The sequence below is a fragment of the Tachysurus vachellii genome, chromosome 11 (assembly GCF_030014155.1).
Source record: "Tachysurus vachellii isolate PV-2020 chromosome 11, HZAU_Pvac_v1, whole genome shotgun sequence".
Taxonomy (NCBI): domain Eukaryota; kingdom Metazoa; phylum Chordata; class Actinopteri; order Siluriformes; family Bagridae; genus Tachysurus; species Tachysurus vachellii.
The window spans coordinates 21,237,284-21,254,679 of record NC_083470.1 but is presented as its reverse complement, the minus strand read 5'-3'; the positions used below and the strand labels follow the sequence as shown (position 1 = coordinate 21,254,679).

Here is a 17,396-nt window from a genome sequence, read left to right as displayed (position 1 = left end):
GGAATATATGGAAATAAACTAGGAATTTAATCCTATAACAAGGAACTTAAATGTAGTTAAAAATCTTGCAGCATAATTGTGTTTAAAACAACAAGATTTAATGCAATTTAAGTTTAATTTGTACCCTGCATTCCTCGGTCACTTGCACACAGCACACTGCTTACTGGAGGGCCATTGAGGCCAAACCCCCTGCATGTACTTGCATTCTTCTATAACATGCACAGTAACACTTCATTTTAGGGTCATTTAACTAGTTGCTTATTAGCATGAATATTAATAGAATATTGGCTATTTATTTGTACTTATTAAACACATATTAATGCCATATTAATGCCTTATTCTGCATTATCTTATTCTATGGTACCCAATACCTAAACTTAAGAACTACCTTACTAACTCTTAATAAGCAGTAAATTAGGAGTGTTACCACATGCACAGATAATTTGATGACCCCATCACACACTCACTCCCCCCTGAAATAAAATAAAATCCTCCATATATCACTTAAGGGGGAGATTCACCTCCATTTTCCAGGCCTTGACTACCACAGAAACAGAGACCTACAGTAATAAGCTTGAGGAAAAATGCTTCATTTTACATTTTGATTGGGACTTTTTTAGAAGGGCAAGGGTGGGGGATGCTTTCATTTTACAGCAATCATAGGGAAATATGTTTATTACAATTATTAAGTTTATTATGTTTATTGCAAGCATAATAATGTTTATTATGCTTTTGTGTTACTTAATGAAAGAATCAGTTAAAGCTCTACTTACAATTAAATCAGTCAAGAGGTCATTTTTAAAATTTGTATTACCTTGCATGAATGTCTGCTTATGACCAAACAAAATGTTTATTTATGGTTGTAAATGATATAGTTTATATACATTTCCCTATATTTCCAAATAATTCCCATAAATTCCTGTAAATTCCTATAAATTCTGGTAAAGTTTCCAATTTGGAATATTCCTAAAATTCCCCAGTTTAAGTTCCCGTGGAAAGTTTCCGGAAATTTACCGGAAACTTTCTGCCCCTTTGCAACCCTAAGTGTAACCAAACAGATCAATCAGATGGCACTGTGACTAAACAGGATGCTGGGTGATTTCTGTGGCCTAGAAACACAGTATTATCATGATACACAGGGATCAGAGGGAGTAGATTTGAACACTCTTCCAGTCAGTGCAAGGCAGAGTACATTCCCACTTGCGTAAAGTAAGCCATGGGTTAGGAATGGTGACACAAATCACAACCCTTTTTCCATACCTTCCAGGGTATCCAGTCAGTCAGAACCGAAGCCCAACTTAGAGAGGTTTCCAAAGGTAATGTCAATCATTACAGAGGGCTGTTTCTTGTATGATCATTGTATGATTAAGTGTTACACCTATGGGCATGTTTGCAAAAGAAGCCATCCAGTGTTGAAGCGCTGTCCCTGGTTGTGATCTGGTGGCCATATTACAGACATTACATTTGTGTTCCCCATATCAACAAATCAAGTGTTCAAGCAAGCAAATCCTAAACACTCTGACTAAACCATACAAGACATAATGTAGATCCGCACTTATTTGTACGATTAAGAATAACAATGACTAATTCCAGTGCAATAACATAGGAAAGTAAAAATACATGCAGTATAAAAATACTGCGCTAGCTTAGCTTTAGTATCTTGCACCTTAAAAAATATACAAATGTTTAGCTTTAACATGAAAACAAAGGAAAAGAAACTCTCAATACTTGAAGGGACACTGTCTTTTAATAGCATTTGGAGTGAAAAATTTACAGTGTAGTTATTAAAATCATTTTCTTTTGAACAGTAACACAAGTAAACCAAAGACATGCAATGCCTTTAATGAGAAATGTACAGATCTAGTATTCAATTTATGTAATTTAATTTAATGTCAGAATTAACACCTGGAATCACATGTCTAAAGAAAAAAGAAAAAATGACATTCAAAATAATCTCAATTTACCTTTTAAAATATACATATATTTATATATAAACCCCCATAAAACATTATGCACATTAATAGGAAAAAACGTTTTGATCCTCACCTACAGTGCTGAAAAAAACCTCTCTCTATGTTAGCAGTTAGGGTCCAGAACAATGTAAATTAAAAGAACAAATGTCAACTCTCTTCATCCATTTCTTACATTTTAAAGCCCTCAAGACTCTTATGTTTCCTCTGAAAAAGAAGAGAGAGAGAAAAAAGTTTTGTTTGGAATGATATAACTATTACAATGAACAGCTAAGATCTACTGAAGCATCAAAATACAGTTCAACTTAATGATCAGGGGGATTTAAGATATAACTACTTAATAAATTACAAGCTGCTAGAAATGATTTTACTAGGCACAAAGTATATATACAAAAAGAAAACTAGAGAATGCACATTCAAGAAAGAAGGCGGATCATGTGTGGTGAATATGTTGGGCACTAGCATCGAAGCATCTGGCTGTTTTACATCTAAATACTGAATCTGTTGTTTATTTCAGTGAAGGGTGCTAAGAGAAAGTACTTCAGTGCAACTGCGTAGTAATAATCAGGTGTTTAATGACAGATTTCTGGAGGCTGATGAAGATCTGGCTCTTTTTTTTTTTTTTGATGATCTATAATTTCCACGTAATGATCACCTAACGATTGATGAAATCAGATCCTATGGTTTCTAGTATTACTTTGAAAGGCGAATGATGATGAAAAAGCCCAAGCTGGAGAGCTCACTTGTTAGCATTAGCATCATCATAGCACAGTGTGAATATGCTCGGGTTTTCCTCCTCGCTATCAAACTCAAGTCTGGGTACACAAGACAATAGGCACCGCACGCATTCGTAAACTTTAGTGTGAAACTTTCCAAGAACTTAAATCTTCATGCACTTTTCAATTCAAAGGCAGCAATAATCATTTCACGATTCAGCCAACACTGTCATCATGGATCAAAACTCTTTTTCGATAAGCCTACTTTTTTTTTTTTTTTTTTTTTTTTGCATCCCCACAAACCAAAAAAAAAAAAAAAAAAAAAACGTACAAAAACTTCAACCCCTGTACGCACCATTCTTCATCAATAACTTTAATTAGACTGAAGGGAAAAGGAGGGATTTTAACTAGCAAAAGCTTTCCCTGTGTCGTCCTTGCCTCTGTATGTCCTCTTCCCATGTGTGAAGGGCAGGTATCTATATTTAACCATATGCTGTGGACAGAAAGAGAAAAAGATCAGCAGTCAAAGAAAAGAACTTGGACAGTTACTGTAAAACCTAAAACAGAGTGAATGTATCCTACTTGACATGTATGAATTGGGACAAACCTTGATCTGACGCTTCATGGTGATGCAGAAGAGCATGATGAAGTACATGACAAGGATGGGCCAGAAAACTGGCACGTTGAATGCTTCAAAGAACGTGCAAATCATAGCGACGATGATGCCTTTCGTCGCAGAATGCCTGAATCAACAAACAAGAATACACATTATTTTGGGATATAATCCCCAGCTGACAATTGATATAATCCCCAGCTGAAAATGTGCCATTTGGGAGCCGATGAATAAGAATAAACGTAATGGTTATGACATAGACATGGACGGCAGAATCATCTGAATAAGACTGATTTAGCAGCATCTAAATTCTTGGGCTAATCAGAGAGAAAATATATGGACAATATAGACGATTGTTAAATGATAAAGAAAGAACTAAAATACCGTGTCGTGTATAAATATTCAGCAAATTCTCTCAAAAATCTTTTCCAAAGTTTTTCAGTACTTCAGAATTACACCTTCAATTGAAGGGTAAGTTAAGTCTTTAAATAAAAGAGGAACACAGCGTTTCTGAACACTTTTCTTCCTAAAATATGATTCAAGCTTTTGAATTCTCTTACATTTCTTGAGTCAACACTTTATAAATAAACCAGATCATATCCAGTTTAATAATTTATGCTCATTTTGATAATAATTCTTGATCATTTATGCTCATTCTTGGTTTCTGCAGGTTAGTATGTGGGGTATGTTAGTATATACTGTACTGTATGTAAGTATGTACTGTATGTATGCAAGTACGTACTGTAATCTATGTATGCGTGTGTAAGTATGTATGTACTGTATGCAAGTACGTACTACACTCTATGTATGTATGTATGTATGTATGTATTGTATGTATGCAAGTACGTATTATACTCTATGTATGTATGTATGTATGTATGCATGCATGTATGCATGGGATTATTTACCCAAAAAACTGGAGCGCATTGGAAAGTTTTAAAAACTAGCTCTAATCAAACACTGCTTTCCTAACCAAAAATCATTTTATAAGACTAGAGGTTTTCTGAAATTATAAACAAACCCACGACAGACCTGTTGAGCAAATGCACTTCTGTCTTTTTATTTGTCACTCAAATGATTTCACACACTGGTTAAGTGCATTTCAGGACATTTTTTAGACTAAAACAGTGAAGAAATGTCCTTGACTTCCCTGTGGTTAATAAACTTACAGTCTATTTTATACTCAGGTTGTCATATATGCTGTTCTCAGCCACTAACTAGGTTTGATCTTTCTTAAATTTTAAAAGAAAGTCCCACGTTCACCCCTGACATCTGAAGGCTCCTATTGACATCACTGACTTTTGTTCTGGAGGTTTTTTCCCCACAGCTCTAATAATTGGTACACTAGTGGATTCATTCTTTTTGATCAACTCATCTTCAAAATAGCTTTCATATAAAGAGCTCTCTGCTCTTCAAGTTGGTTTATCCATTTTAACAAAAAACAAAGGTGAAACCAGGGGCTCAAACCAAGAGTAGACATGCTTGAAAAGTGTATGGGTTCAAATGAAAGGTGCCGAGGGGTAAGCTATCTAACTTATCTAGATAAAAAAAAAAATCAGGAAAATAAAGCTGAAATTCTAATCTACGGTCTTTGACTTCAGTGTATAGCTGAAATAATGAAATATCTGGCCCTGCTGTTTCATTACTATACTCTATGTGTATGTATTTTGAACATGTCTGTGTAAGACAAAGACGTAAGTAAGAGTGGCAGAGAGACAGACTGTCATGAAATCTAGATATTCTGGCTTTAAATCTTCTTTAGCCTTTAGCAGACTTCATAACTGTAAACAGTGAGTGGACAGGATGAGAGGGATCCTCAGCTGTTAGCCCATCATTAGCACAGGGAGATGAGATCTGTCCCTATGAGTTTCTGGGCTGTCGTGATCACGCACCACAGCTAAGCAGCAGGTTAGGATGCTCTCCACTGTACACGTATATACAAGCTTTTCACGATCCCCGATGACGTGTCAGGCTCTTCAGGAATTACAGCTTCTGCCAGGATAGATTCTCATTTACACGGTCACCCGTGAACTTGTGGTTACTCACTACTTCCATCTCCGATCAGCAGGGGTGTGCGATGTCTCTTCGTTACCGGTGATCATCTGCAAATTTAATGCTAGTGTTCTCTGTAAGATCTTGGATTGAATGTCCTAAGAACCTCAGGCTGAAGACAAATCTTTTTGGGATGCCCGTATTCATGATGAGTGTCAGAGATCTACTTGCCAAGGTGGACCATATCGTGCTTTCACATTCTGGATCCAGTTGCACAGGACAGAAGACAGGGCAAGTCGAGGTAGCTCAGTGTAATATTGGAAGCGCTGATTGTAGCAGAGACCGACTATAACCACTGAACAGCCTTGTAAAATAGATCTCCAAGTAGGAGATCATCATTTGTAAGGCTGTTGAGGTTCTCTATGTTTGGCCTATATGTAAATTGGAAGGTGTTGAGAGCTATGTTGGCGAGAATGTGTGTTTTTATCAAACTCTCAAAGCGCTTCATGAGTACTAGAGGGATGACACTGGTTTGTAGTCATTTAAGCAAGCAACTGAAGTTTCTTGAAAAAAGAAAATATTTTAGTGTTTTTTAATAGTAATAGTGGTGGATAAATTGACGTCAGCTGTAATGTTAGACAGTCTGTAGTGCACATGCTGAGAGTCCACCCAGGGGTGTTATCAGGACCCATTTGCACATGTGTATCCTGGACAGCATCTTGTACTACACTTGCATTGGAGACAGCATTTGCTTGATTTTGTCCTGTAGGTGTATTTCCACTAACGTCCAGTTTTGGAGTTATTATTCAGTTCCCCCTAAGCATGCATTAAAAGACATTCAACTCATCCTGTATGCACGCTTGCAAATCAATACAGCCTTTTGTAATCTGTGATACGTGCAAATTCACATCTTTCTGTTGTCAGCCGTGGTGCAATGACCATGATGACACCATAAACATCTAGCAAAACCTTCCTGGAATCTTGAGCAAAGAAGTCTCACCTGTATTCTGACTGAACTGCAAGTTACTTATGATGAATAGGGCAGTGAAATAAATAAATGTTACTGTACAAAATGTGACTCGATTCAAACATCTTCACTCCATTTTGCTCATTCCACCTGTATCGATATTAATGTAGCGCTGCGTAAAATGAGACGCTGGTTTACTCTAACAGCAGCTCTGAAAATAGTGCAGCAATTCAATTTAGAGTACATTAAAATAAACCTAATATTCAAGACTAAATACAGGTCTATAACAGCAGCTGATTCAGAGCTGGTAGAAGATATTTAAGAATGATGATTTCCATAATTCCTTTAGGACAGAGGCCTTGGAATTGCTATGATTTTTGTTTTGCCAAGCATCAGCTCTTTTTGCTTTGAATCTGTAACTAGTAAAATGAAGCCGGACGTCAAATTACTTGTGACTACTCATAAAAAGTAAGTAGACACTTGACAATAACAGATTTGTGTCAGTTCCGCCCAAAGTGCATTAGTGGTTCATATTAGTCATGTCTCTAGTACTCTACAGAAAAGACGCATACTGTTCTTCGCTAAATACATTCCCTTATGTGGTGTTTTGATTATAGTGGTGCAGACTGCTGTTTAGCAGGACAACAATATTTTGCTCAAAGGCTCTGGGTTAGTGATCAGAAGGTTGGGGGTTTAAGCCCCAGGATCACTTTATGCCCCTTTTCCACCGGGGCAGTTTGAGTGCTGGTTCGGAGCCAGAGCCTAATTTAGAACCAGTTCTTTTTCTTATTCAACAGCCAAAGCACCGGCTCTGAACCAGGAAAAGTGGTTCTTAAGTAGCACAAAAACACTGCTAGTCTAGACTTAAGAACCGCTTTGATAATGTACCTTAAGTATACTAATGTTTAATACACTTTTACTTTACCGCAATATGATCAATTATCAGCACACATGATAGTCGGTAGCCACATGCTAAGGCTAACTTTTTTCTGTGTTAATGATAAAAATAACGTTATGTACTTTCTCGATTACAACCTCCGTTTATACAGATTACATGGAGCTGCACATACACGTTGGATTCGCCGCATTTGGATGCTAATGTAGGTTCGCAAAGCCATGAGCATTAACAGTAAAGCAACATCCGCCATTGTTGATGTGTTTGTGTTTGCCGCTGCTGCGCTAATGTTGCCGGGACACGTGACACGTATACAGTGACGTCAGACTCGGCTCTGTGACGGCTCTCTAGCTGGTGGTAAGGCAAACCGGTTCTTAGAAGGTTTGCCAGTAGAACCAAAGTTGAACCAGCACCTGGTTCTTTTTGGTGGAAAAGGGGTATAGGTTGCCACTGATGTACCCTTGAGTGATATCCTTAACAATTTCATGCACAGTGACACCTTGTTTCTCTTTCATGGGCAGAGCAAATAAAAATACTGAGAGCAGATTGAAAAAGGGTTACTAACCAAGAAAATCCAGAAAAATCCTTTCTTTGGTTTAAATTCAAGCGCTAATTGTAAGAGGAAACACTTTAAGCTTTAGTACTCCATAACTAATCTAAAATAGTAAATAAGTATGCAATTTTTAACATGACATCGTTTATTAATTTTAAGGCACAGTGTCATGTTTGACTATGTTGCCTGCACAATTTACAGCGGTATTACCCCACACTGATATATTGCATTAATTCTTAAGAACATGCACAAACAATGTGGCAATCAGCAGCAATCAGCAATCAAAAGCACCTTCTGTAGAATAAAATCCAGTTTTAAAAAAACTGTGAAGCAAGTGAAGCAAGAGTAATCTGCATACTAGATGTCACAATGGCTTTAACTGCTTCAGGACCAAAAATAATATTTAAGAATTTCTAGAAACGGGGATGATTTTGTACGAGAAAGCATTTTTTTTTTTTATATCAAGTGCCGAGAAAACATACTGTAGTGATGCACAGGTCAGAAAGAAGATACGCTGCAGCGCTGCTTAACATACGAGACATCAAAAAGTGAAATTTCTCCATCCAGTGTAATCTGGTTTAGAAAAAAAAAACTCACCAGAATTTAAACTCCGGTAGCCTTCTGATGAACGGCCTGAACTCCTCATTCTGCTTTGTAGGAAGTGACGGACCATCGTCTTAAAAAAAAAAAGAAAAAAAAACATGAAAAAATAAATAAGTCACCTAGAAGCTGATAAAAACAATTACATACAATTATACCACAGTACAAAAATATCAATGACAATCTAATTTAATAATAAACTGATTATAATGTTTAGTACCCAAATAAAAAAAATAAAAAAACTGTTGATGTAGCGACTCCTTCCGCAAAAAAACGTTTTTAAAGAGTCTCTAATCTCTAGTACTTTGCACGAATCAGAGGTAAACCTGTAAATGTTCATTTTCTCAATTAGAAAAGTTTTCCGGCCACTTCTTGGTTCCTCGTTAGCATTAAAACTGATTTTTTTTTGTCTTATAAAGAGAGAGAAAGAAAGAATGTCCTACTTTAAGAGACTGGAGTGAGAATGTCCTTTACCTTTAGTAACACCTTTTAAAGATAAAAAAGAAATAAAGTCGCATTCTCAATAATAAAAAAAATTGTATTCGACAGCAAACACCTGTGGTACAAGGAATAAATGCCACCTACTGTTGATTATTTTTCTTATAACTGTACGCCTGTCACGTGAAAAAGACAAATTTCTGACTGATTAAACAGGGTGTCTTTGTTCATTACAGTGATGAACAATAATGTCAGCATTAATATCAAAACATTCACCACACTTTTCACCAACACCCAACCTTAAAGATACTTTCAAATTGTTTTGCATCTTTTCATTGCAATACCGACTGTTAAAATGATAATGCAGAACATGCTGAATCAAATACGGCTAGGAATTAACGGAATATATTGTTAAGACGTGATTTGCTTGGAATTTTCAGCCCGGTTCATTCGATGAAGAAGTGCTCGGACTCACAAAGTGCTCGGATGTTGCTTGATGCACGAAAATGAATAAACATGCACAGGTTAGGAAACTCAGTGTGACGCAACTGAGGTTTTAGTGGTCCCCTGAACCAGCAGCAGTTAGGACATTTCTCACTGACCGGACCAGCTGTTACTTTCCTGACTCCGGTTTGTCACACACCTGAACAAACAAGACTTAAAGCACCCAACTGTTGTTCCTGCGAACACTTTTACATAACTGTACCATCCATGAATACCCTCTGTCACCGCTCTGTCATGTGCTCATGTAAGTAAGGAATAAAACAATAACAGCATGTGCTTTATTCCTCTTGCACAACAGCAACTGGCAGCAACAACATTTTATTGTGTATCCTAATTGGAGAACGACAGCATACTTTAAACCACTTACAGTTATGTTGACTGTTGTGGAATAAGATGAGTAGGTTCACCTTATCAGTGATGTTATAACCAACAGTCCTTTTACAAGGCTTTCTTTTCTCTCTTGCAATGCTAACAAGACAAATACAAGCAGCTCCTACATCTGAAGGTTCATATTTACATGTGATTTACACAGCCGGTCTGATAGAGCTTCGTGCAGCCGGTCTGATCACGCTTTATCCTGCTCTATCTTGTCGGTGTGTTTAGTATAGCTCATTAAACTGCCATGTGTGGGTTTTCATCTAGGTCAGTTGTTTTTCCAAAACTGTGCATTATGCACGTTAATCGAAAAGTAGTGTTGTGCATAAAATTGTGAACAAAATCGATCAGGCAAGTGAGCTGGAACCTCGCTTCAACTAACCTGGGTCATCCAGCAACGATGGGTCCACTTTTGGCGAAAGAAAAGCGATGAACAGATTGAGATGGTAGATTCCGAGAGCATATGTGACTATGTACCACCCCTGAAACACAAGAGACAAACAAGCACAACATGATGACTTTGTTCTAAAGTCTTCACAATTAAAACTCATTATATATCTATATTGAAATGATCTATTATCTCTCTTATATATTGACTGATGTTGAATGTTTGACCATTGACTTGACTGATGTTAAACTAACTAATACTAAATACCCGAACTTTTAGCGGCATTTGACTTAGTCAATCACAAGACTCTCTTGTCCACTTTCAGGAGTCTTCGAATTAGTGGGGCAACACGGAAATGGTTTGCTTCCTACCTGGATGGTGGCTCATAACATGGAAGTGATCAATAGGTGAAGACTCACCTCTTTCTGAAACACTTATTGTCCCGGATTGTTTTATGTATTTAAACCAAAAGGAAAAAAAAGAAGCTAAAATTCCTCCCAACAGAGTTTGCAGGCTGATCGCATCTTAATTCTGTGACCTAATGTTGATAAAGACTTCAGAGACTTTGTCAATAAACGTTAAGGAACGAGTTTCACTGCATGCCACACAAGCCTGTGCCAAAAGATGAAGTGATACACTTTAGACCATAGCAATTTTTCAAAAAAGATCTCAAAGTCAATACGTCCTCATTTTGGGACATTAACTGAAGTGAAAGACAGAAAGCGAAATAAAATATTATTACTAAATTGAATGAAGTATTGTGAAATACGTTTGTGATTTCATTACTGAGCAACAGCGTGTAGCCGTGCTTGATGAATTCAATACAGCTTTGTATATTTTTAATACTCCAATAAGTAACCGAACTGGTGTGCCATTTCAATTGGTGGATAAAAAGGCCATGCATCAATGTATTCACCATGAGGGGATGTACAGCACCAAAAAAATTGTGACACGTGAAGAAATATTAAATGAAGGATATGATCTGTGTGATACTACTTACCTGTAGTATATACACTCTGATCATGTATATTGCTGTAAGGATAAGCGTGACCGCCCATCGTACTGCTGAGAACGGAGTCGACTTGTCCAACCATGACTGGTAGATCTACAACAGACACAGTGAGTGTGTGTGTTTGGGTTAAAAAACAACTTACAAACTTAATTAAACTGTTACTAAGCTTTTTGAACCGGGGGCTACACATTTAAGGGTTGTCATTAAACATCTGTATTATGTAGACAGAGCAGGCAAAACATTAGGTTAACTGTGATCAGAAGCAGCATTTATTGCAGCGCATTAGAAAAAATGTTTGATCACGTGCGTATGTGGAGACGAATAAAACGAGATGGTGTGTAACCTGTTTGATTCAACACCTACTGTAGTCCTAGTGTGACAGCACCATCTATCTGATAATTGTAAACACAGCAGAATGATTGCGACAAATGGGTTCATTTAAAAGGTTTCCTTGACGATCTGTCAGGCTGTAAATTACCGGTGTCTGACTTAAAAGGTGATCTGATTCAACACCCAATATAAAATCAACAGATAAAGAACAGTGACGAATAGAGTTTCCTTATACTATTATTTTGGGGACTACACTCACCTGTCCAAGACGTGTGAAGAAGCTTGCTATGACGGATGGTTTCCCATGGATGGATTCAGCAGAACTGTCTCCTTCTGACATTCTATCTGAATACAAAGCAGATTCAACATCTGGATGAATGTGTCACAGCTGCAGCACAGGTCAACATAACTAATTTAAGGCTAAAATAGAGTGCTCTTCTTACGACTAAGGGCAATAAACAAAACAGTCTGGAAGCACAGCCTGGACTTAAATTAGCATGCAAATTACAAATCACCACCAGTGAGCCTGGCAGACACAGGGACAATCTTCAGAGTGTAGATGTTTCTGGTAATATCACGGTTAGGTGGCATTCAGAAGCTTATATATTATCTATAAGAACAGATTTGACAGTGGCTTGAGCTGCCATGTTTATAGTAACGCACCTGCTATGATACGTTATAGTTTCTGTAGTGAGAACTACCACAGGGATTTGTATGGCAAACGCTTCACATAAACCAATAACAAAAAAAAACAGATAAAAGGAATAAAGTACTTCAGGAATTTCTGTTAATGGAACATAATCAACTTGGAGATGGTAACAGTGACTCGGCTTTGTGTTTAGCCACGTCCCACAATTCGTGTAACAATACTCCGCCAAATGTTTTATTCCTTACATAACACATTAATACATAAGCTTCACAAAGAATTCCATAAAACTGAAATTGTAATGATTCCTTGGGGAGTCACAGAGAAACCTTGAAAGTAGATGCTCTGTCATTTCCAGCCAATTTTGCCTTTATTGGGAACACGGAGATCGCAGACGTACTAGTATAACTCCCTTGTAAAAACCTTGTAAAAAAATAAATAAAACAATTCTGATACAACAATTCTGATAGTGCGCTCTTCTTGATTCTACCGTAAAAACAAACAGCTGCAACCTATACAATTCTGATACCATTGTATCGAGTTGCAGCTGTTTGTTTTTACGGTACGATTTCCTGCTCTAAAAACATTAGCGTTTCTGATCATCGCTGTGTTATTCGTCCATTTTAAAACACACAAGCTGACGGATAACATATTTTTAAGCTAGGTAGCTAAATAAATAAACAGACAGACAAACGGACACCTTTAATTATTCTACATTTTTTTGTTTTGTTAATTTTTTTTAATTTTCGAAATTGCTTTACCATAAAATCACTTACGCTTATGTTGTTGTTACAATCTGAAAGAGAGAGCAGATTTTGGGCTAATTAAACTTTGATTAGAGTAGAGTAGATTAGATTCAACTTTATTGTCATTACACATGTACAAGTACAAGGCAATGAAATGCAGTTTAGGTCTAACCAGAGTGCAATTGTAGCAAGTGCAGGATATGGTGTTTACAAGAGTTAAATAAGTTAAATAAAGTGGTAATATGTTTGGTTTAATTCCATTCAGCAATGTCATGTTGTTGTGGAGAGAAGCAGCAACAGAGTTAGCAATGTATTGAGTAACCAACAGCAGTGGATTTTCAGTGCTGTTGTGTTCCTATGTACAGAGAAACAAAGTCTAGGGCATGCCTAGTGGTTAAGGTGTTGGGCTACCAATCGGAAGGTTGTGAGATTGATCCCAGGTCCACCAAGCTGCCATTGTTGGGCCCCTGAGCAAGGCCCTTAAACCTCAATTGTATAAAAAAAAATAAATAAATAAATAAAAAAAAGAGATAATGTAAGTCGCTCTAGATAAAAGCGTCTGCCAAATGCTGTAAATGAATGAATTCTGGAAAATCTGGAGAAATCTGAGACATTTTAGGGACTCAGAGTCGACCACAAAAGGGATGGGAGTAAAGTGTAAGAAACGTAACTCCTATTTCATTTGCATTTGGCTTTTTTAATGGATTTATTGTCTTTTTTTTATTAGCAAACGTGTAACCTGTGAATGTCTCGGTATCGCAGTACAACAGTTTCTGACTGGATTCAGAACTTTGCTCTAAACCAGAACCATCACAGCTGCATCATTTTGTTCAGGCTTTAACGACGACACAAAGAGTCACAGTTAAAGTGTTAGGAATTGTCTAAATCACGACCTTCAGAAATCAATAACGCGTTGTGTCTGACGCAGCTACACGGCTATACGAGCTAGCACTGTGTAAGTGTAGCCTGCTAGCTCAGATAGCTAACGCTCAGTGCTGGTGTTAATGATAAGTATTTAAATAGCTACTCCTTAATACCGAATACGTCGAGTTTATTTTAAAGATGCTGTAAAAGGTTTAGTCATTAAAAAGCGAATCGACGGAGCCGAGGACATTTAAAAAAAAAACCCGGGTTCTTTAGTAATAGCATCAGCTAGCTAACTATGCTAACTATGCTAGCTAACTCATAGTCCACTTCATTACAGCCAACTGTCACACACCATAAACCGTCGTCTTCATTTTAATGACATAACACACGATAAAAGAATCTAAAACGTTTATTTACAAAACATCAATATAACCAGCTGGATGAATACAATAACTTATACGTGCTTGTTCGTTTGATAGCACTAACCAGCTCTTTTTTTCCCCTTTTCCTTTCCTTTTTTAGAGGAGTTTAAAACACAAATTGGGATTTGTAGTTTTTTATACAGAATTATATTATTATTAAAACAACACAAAACACTTTGCTGCTGCACTACGATATACTTTAAACAGTACCACGCATTCGTGTATTCTGTCTAAAGTGTTTCAGACCGATGACATTTAATAATTTGATCATAAACGTCATTGTATGTTTGGATAAGGACTACAATGACCAGCCATGAAGGCAATAAAACCGGACAACTCACTTCCGGTGAAAATCGCACGAGAGGTGGTTAGAAACCTAAGTATAGTCCAGTATACTCTATATTTAAATCAGAAATAATCCGGATTATAGAGTCAGACTAAAAGGCACGAAAAACACTGTGTTATTTGGCATAAAATCAGAAAGAATAAAGTACCTTTTCTATCCGGATGCTGCCGCTGTGTCACTCTCGGCTGCCTGTCCGCCGCTCGCGCTACTCTGCTGTGAACACGTCAGTATTTCCGCCAAGGCGAAGCTCATTCTAGACTGAAGTAATAGATCACAGAGAACTCTGGATCTTCTAGTCAAACAACCTCCCTGTTTCTATTACTATGTTTCCCTGTGTGGCAGAATGTGAGCAATGTAGGCTTGGACACACACACACACACACACACACACACACACACACACACACACACACACACACACACACACACACAAGTATCTTTGATATGCTTCAGGATCCTTGCTTTTTATCTGAGCTCACTTTTACTGTCTGTGTGAAGCTTAATATGTTCTCCATGTAGGTGGTTCTTCTGTGAGTGAGATTAAATTAGAGAAGACAGACACAGGATACACACAGACACAAGAAGATCATATACTGAATCCTCACACAGGCCAACGCACAGTCAGGGAAAATAGAAAATAGAGCAGTGATTTGTTAGTATTACCTGCTGCACCACTCTGCAACCCATCAATACTTTTTTTTTTAAATGTTTTGATTTTTCCTAGCATTAAGTGCATTGGTTTGTTTATTTTTGGCCTGCTGTTTTTTATTGTAATGTGTCAGATGTGCTAGACGTTATTGGTTAATTATAGACAAAATAAACTGAAAGTTGAGTATATAATTCATACTATAATACACACTACATATAATCTACATATAGATTTCATGGATCTATATATAATGATAATAATGACACCAAATACTTAAAGGATCCAAATATTATAAGGTTATTATCACCGTTGTAGTCTATCAGAAATAAAACAAAACAGTGGTAAGGTAAGGAATGAAGCTTGTTTAATAGAATCATTTTTAGTGAATCAATACATAATGAACGATTCATCATCAGACTCGATTCATTAGTTCTGCCACTAGAGGGCGCATTCAAACCGTCGTGTACAGATCAAGGAGCACAAGGGCGTTTAAATAAAGGCAGCATTGTTGTAGGGCAAATTAATGATTTTTTTTTTTTTACATGTTTGTTGTATGATTTTAAACATAAAATATAATATAGCAGTGTAGTGTAATTCATTTGCAGAGTATGTCAGTTTCTGTTTACATTTCTCGTATTTTTAAAGACACCCTTATCCAGAGTAACTTACATTTTTATTTCAATTTATACAGCAGCGCAATTGAGGGTTAAGGGCCTTGCTCAGGGGCCCAGAAGTAGCAGCTTGGTGGACCTGGGATTTGAACCCATGACCTTCCAATCAGTAGTCAAACATCTTAACCACTGAGCTACCACATCCTGTTTGTTAATAAACTGGGTTAAAAGTGAATATTCTCAGTATCCAGGTGAGACAAAATGACTTTCACTGCCCTCATCCGGCACAAGACTTGTCCTTACAGATCCAACATTCCTCACTATGAGTTCATGAGTTTCCGGAATGAAGTCGTGCCTTTATGATATTACACCGTATTGTATAACAGCATTATAAATCAAAACACTCATACCAGTCTTATGCTCTATGAACATAATGCTTAATTCATTGAAGACTGAATCCTTCTTTTCATAAACTAGTACATAGTATTCATGTACTTCAAAAATAAAAAAAATACCGTACTGTACACGCAACAGTGAAGTAAAGTAAAAAGATTACAGTAAACATATGGAAAACATATATGTGGTTAAATACTGTAACATAGAACAATGTATAAAATAACACATCATCCAGTACTTTTGCTTATTTGGCTGATGTACTTACAAAAATAAATCTAAAAAAAAAAAAAATACATATATCGTTGAATGGTTTTGCTCAGGGACACAATCATGACAGACACTACAACTAACTTGCATGCACTGTTTCAACCTCTTCTACCACTGAATCAACTCATTCATTAAATTAAATGTATGTGAATTATAGGGCAGGAGAGTGTGTGTTTAAATCCCAGTACTCTCATGGCTGGGTGCTTTAAGGTTACTGTTGTTTAGTGGAAATATTTCGGGTATTTACTTTTAACCCAGCTGGCAGTAAATGGCTATAGTTTGTGTGTGTGTGTGTGTGTGTGGGTGTGTGTGTGTTTGTGGTGTTGGTTTACTAATCAGAAGGTTATGAGTTTAAATCCCAGGTCCACCAAACTACCACTTCCAGGTAACCCTCAATTGTATAAACGCCGTATGCCAAATGGCATAAATCTAAATATTACAGTATATGGACTGAAAATGCTGATTACAAATATTATTATCCAGTCTTGGCCCGAGTGTATTTCAGGTGCGCATGCATGTATTTATCTCTTAAACTCCTAAGACTCACCTTCAGGTCATGATGTACAGACATCTTTACTGCTTAACTACATCCCATTTCTGTTTCACTGTCAAATCTATAGTAGTTTCCGAAGAATAACTGAATGGGTTAAGCTATAAAAGCATTAGATATGTTCATGACATCATGCGGATAAATGTACCAGCTTTTCTTATGTAAAGGAATCAGAGACAACGAAGGTTAAAATGAATTATAACAGGTGATGCAACAAGAAACAAGTTTGTATAGTTAAATAGTAAAGTCGAGTGCTGATGGGTTTTCCTGTGATATTTCGCTCATTAACTGTTTTTCCGGTGCTCAAAGAACATCATCTAAATATACTATTCTCACTCTTGTTGGTGGATGTTCTCTTGAATGAATAAAGCCAATACATTTGAAATTAGCCTCTTTTCTTCACTGTGTTACAGTTTATTGCTGACTTCATGATCTATAAAATTAAAGCCCATCGAAACCAAAAAACCCAACAATTCATTTCTTTTGGACAAAAAAAAAAAAAACAACAACAAAAAAAAAACAACCAGAGCGGTTTGATGTTCTT

General features: G+C 36.8%; 1 protein-coding gene across 3 annotated transcripts; it reads right to left on the bottom strand.

Annotated features, from left to right (window-relative positions):
• Nucleotides 1-1,728: 1,728 nt before the first annotated feature.
• Nucleotides 1,729-14,679, bottom strand: rer1 (retention in endoplasmic reticulum sorting receptor 1). 3 transcript variants are annotated; one of them, XM_060881412.1, is made up of 8 exons: nt 14,529-14,679; nt 11,613-11,698; nt 11,012-11,116; nt 10,006-10,105; nt 8,304-8,382; nt 3,294-3,429; nt 3,125-3,179; nt 1,729-2,177 (listed from the first exon to the last, which is right to left on the bottom strand). In XM_060881412.1, exons 2-8 carry the CDS (start codon nt 11,691-11,693, stop codon nt 2,167-2,169), a joined length of 567 nt encoding a protein of 188 aa, XP_060737395.1. In that variant the 5' UTR covers nt 11,694-11,698; nt 14,529-14,679; the 3' UTR covers nt 1,729-2,166. The 3 variants fall into 3 exon arrangements, with proteins under 3 accessions (XP_060737395.1, XP_060737393.1, XP_060737394.1); XM_060881410.1 differs by having other exon boundaries at nt 3,042-3,179; nt 14,529-14,678; XM_060881411.1 differs by having other exon boundaries at nt 3,042-3,179; nt 11,613-11,694; nt 14,529-14,657.
• Between the last annotated feature and the right edge of the window lie 2,717 nt (nt 14,680-17,396).

Coding starts and splice junctions, on each gene's coding strand:
- rer1 (XM_060881410.1), bottom strand. CDS start 11,693: ATGTCAGAAGGAGACAGTTCTGCTGAATCCATCCATGGGAAACCATCC. Junction 11,117..11,612: donor TCTTCACACGTCTTGGACAG/GTGAGTGTAGTC, acceptor TGTCTGTTGTAG/ATCTACCAGTCATGGTTGGA. Junction 3,180..3,293: donor CCATGAAGCGTCAGATCAAG/GTTTGTCCCAAT, acceptor TTCTGTCCACAG/CATATGGTTAAATATAGATA.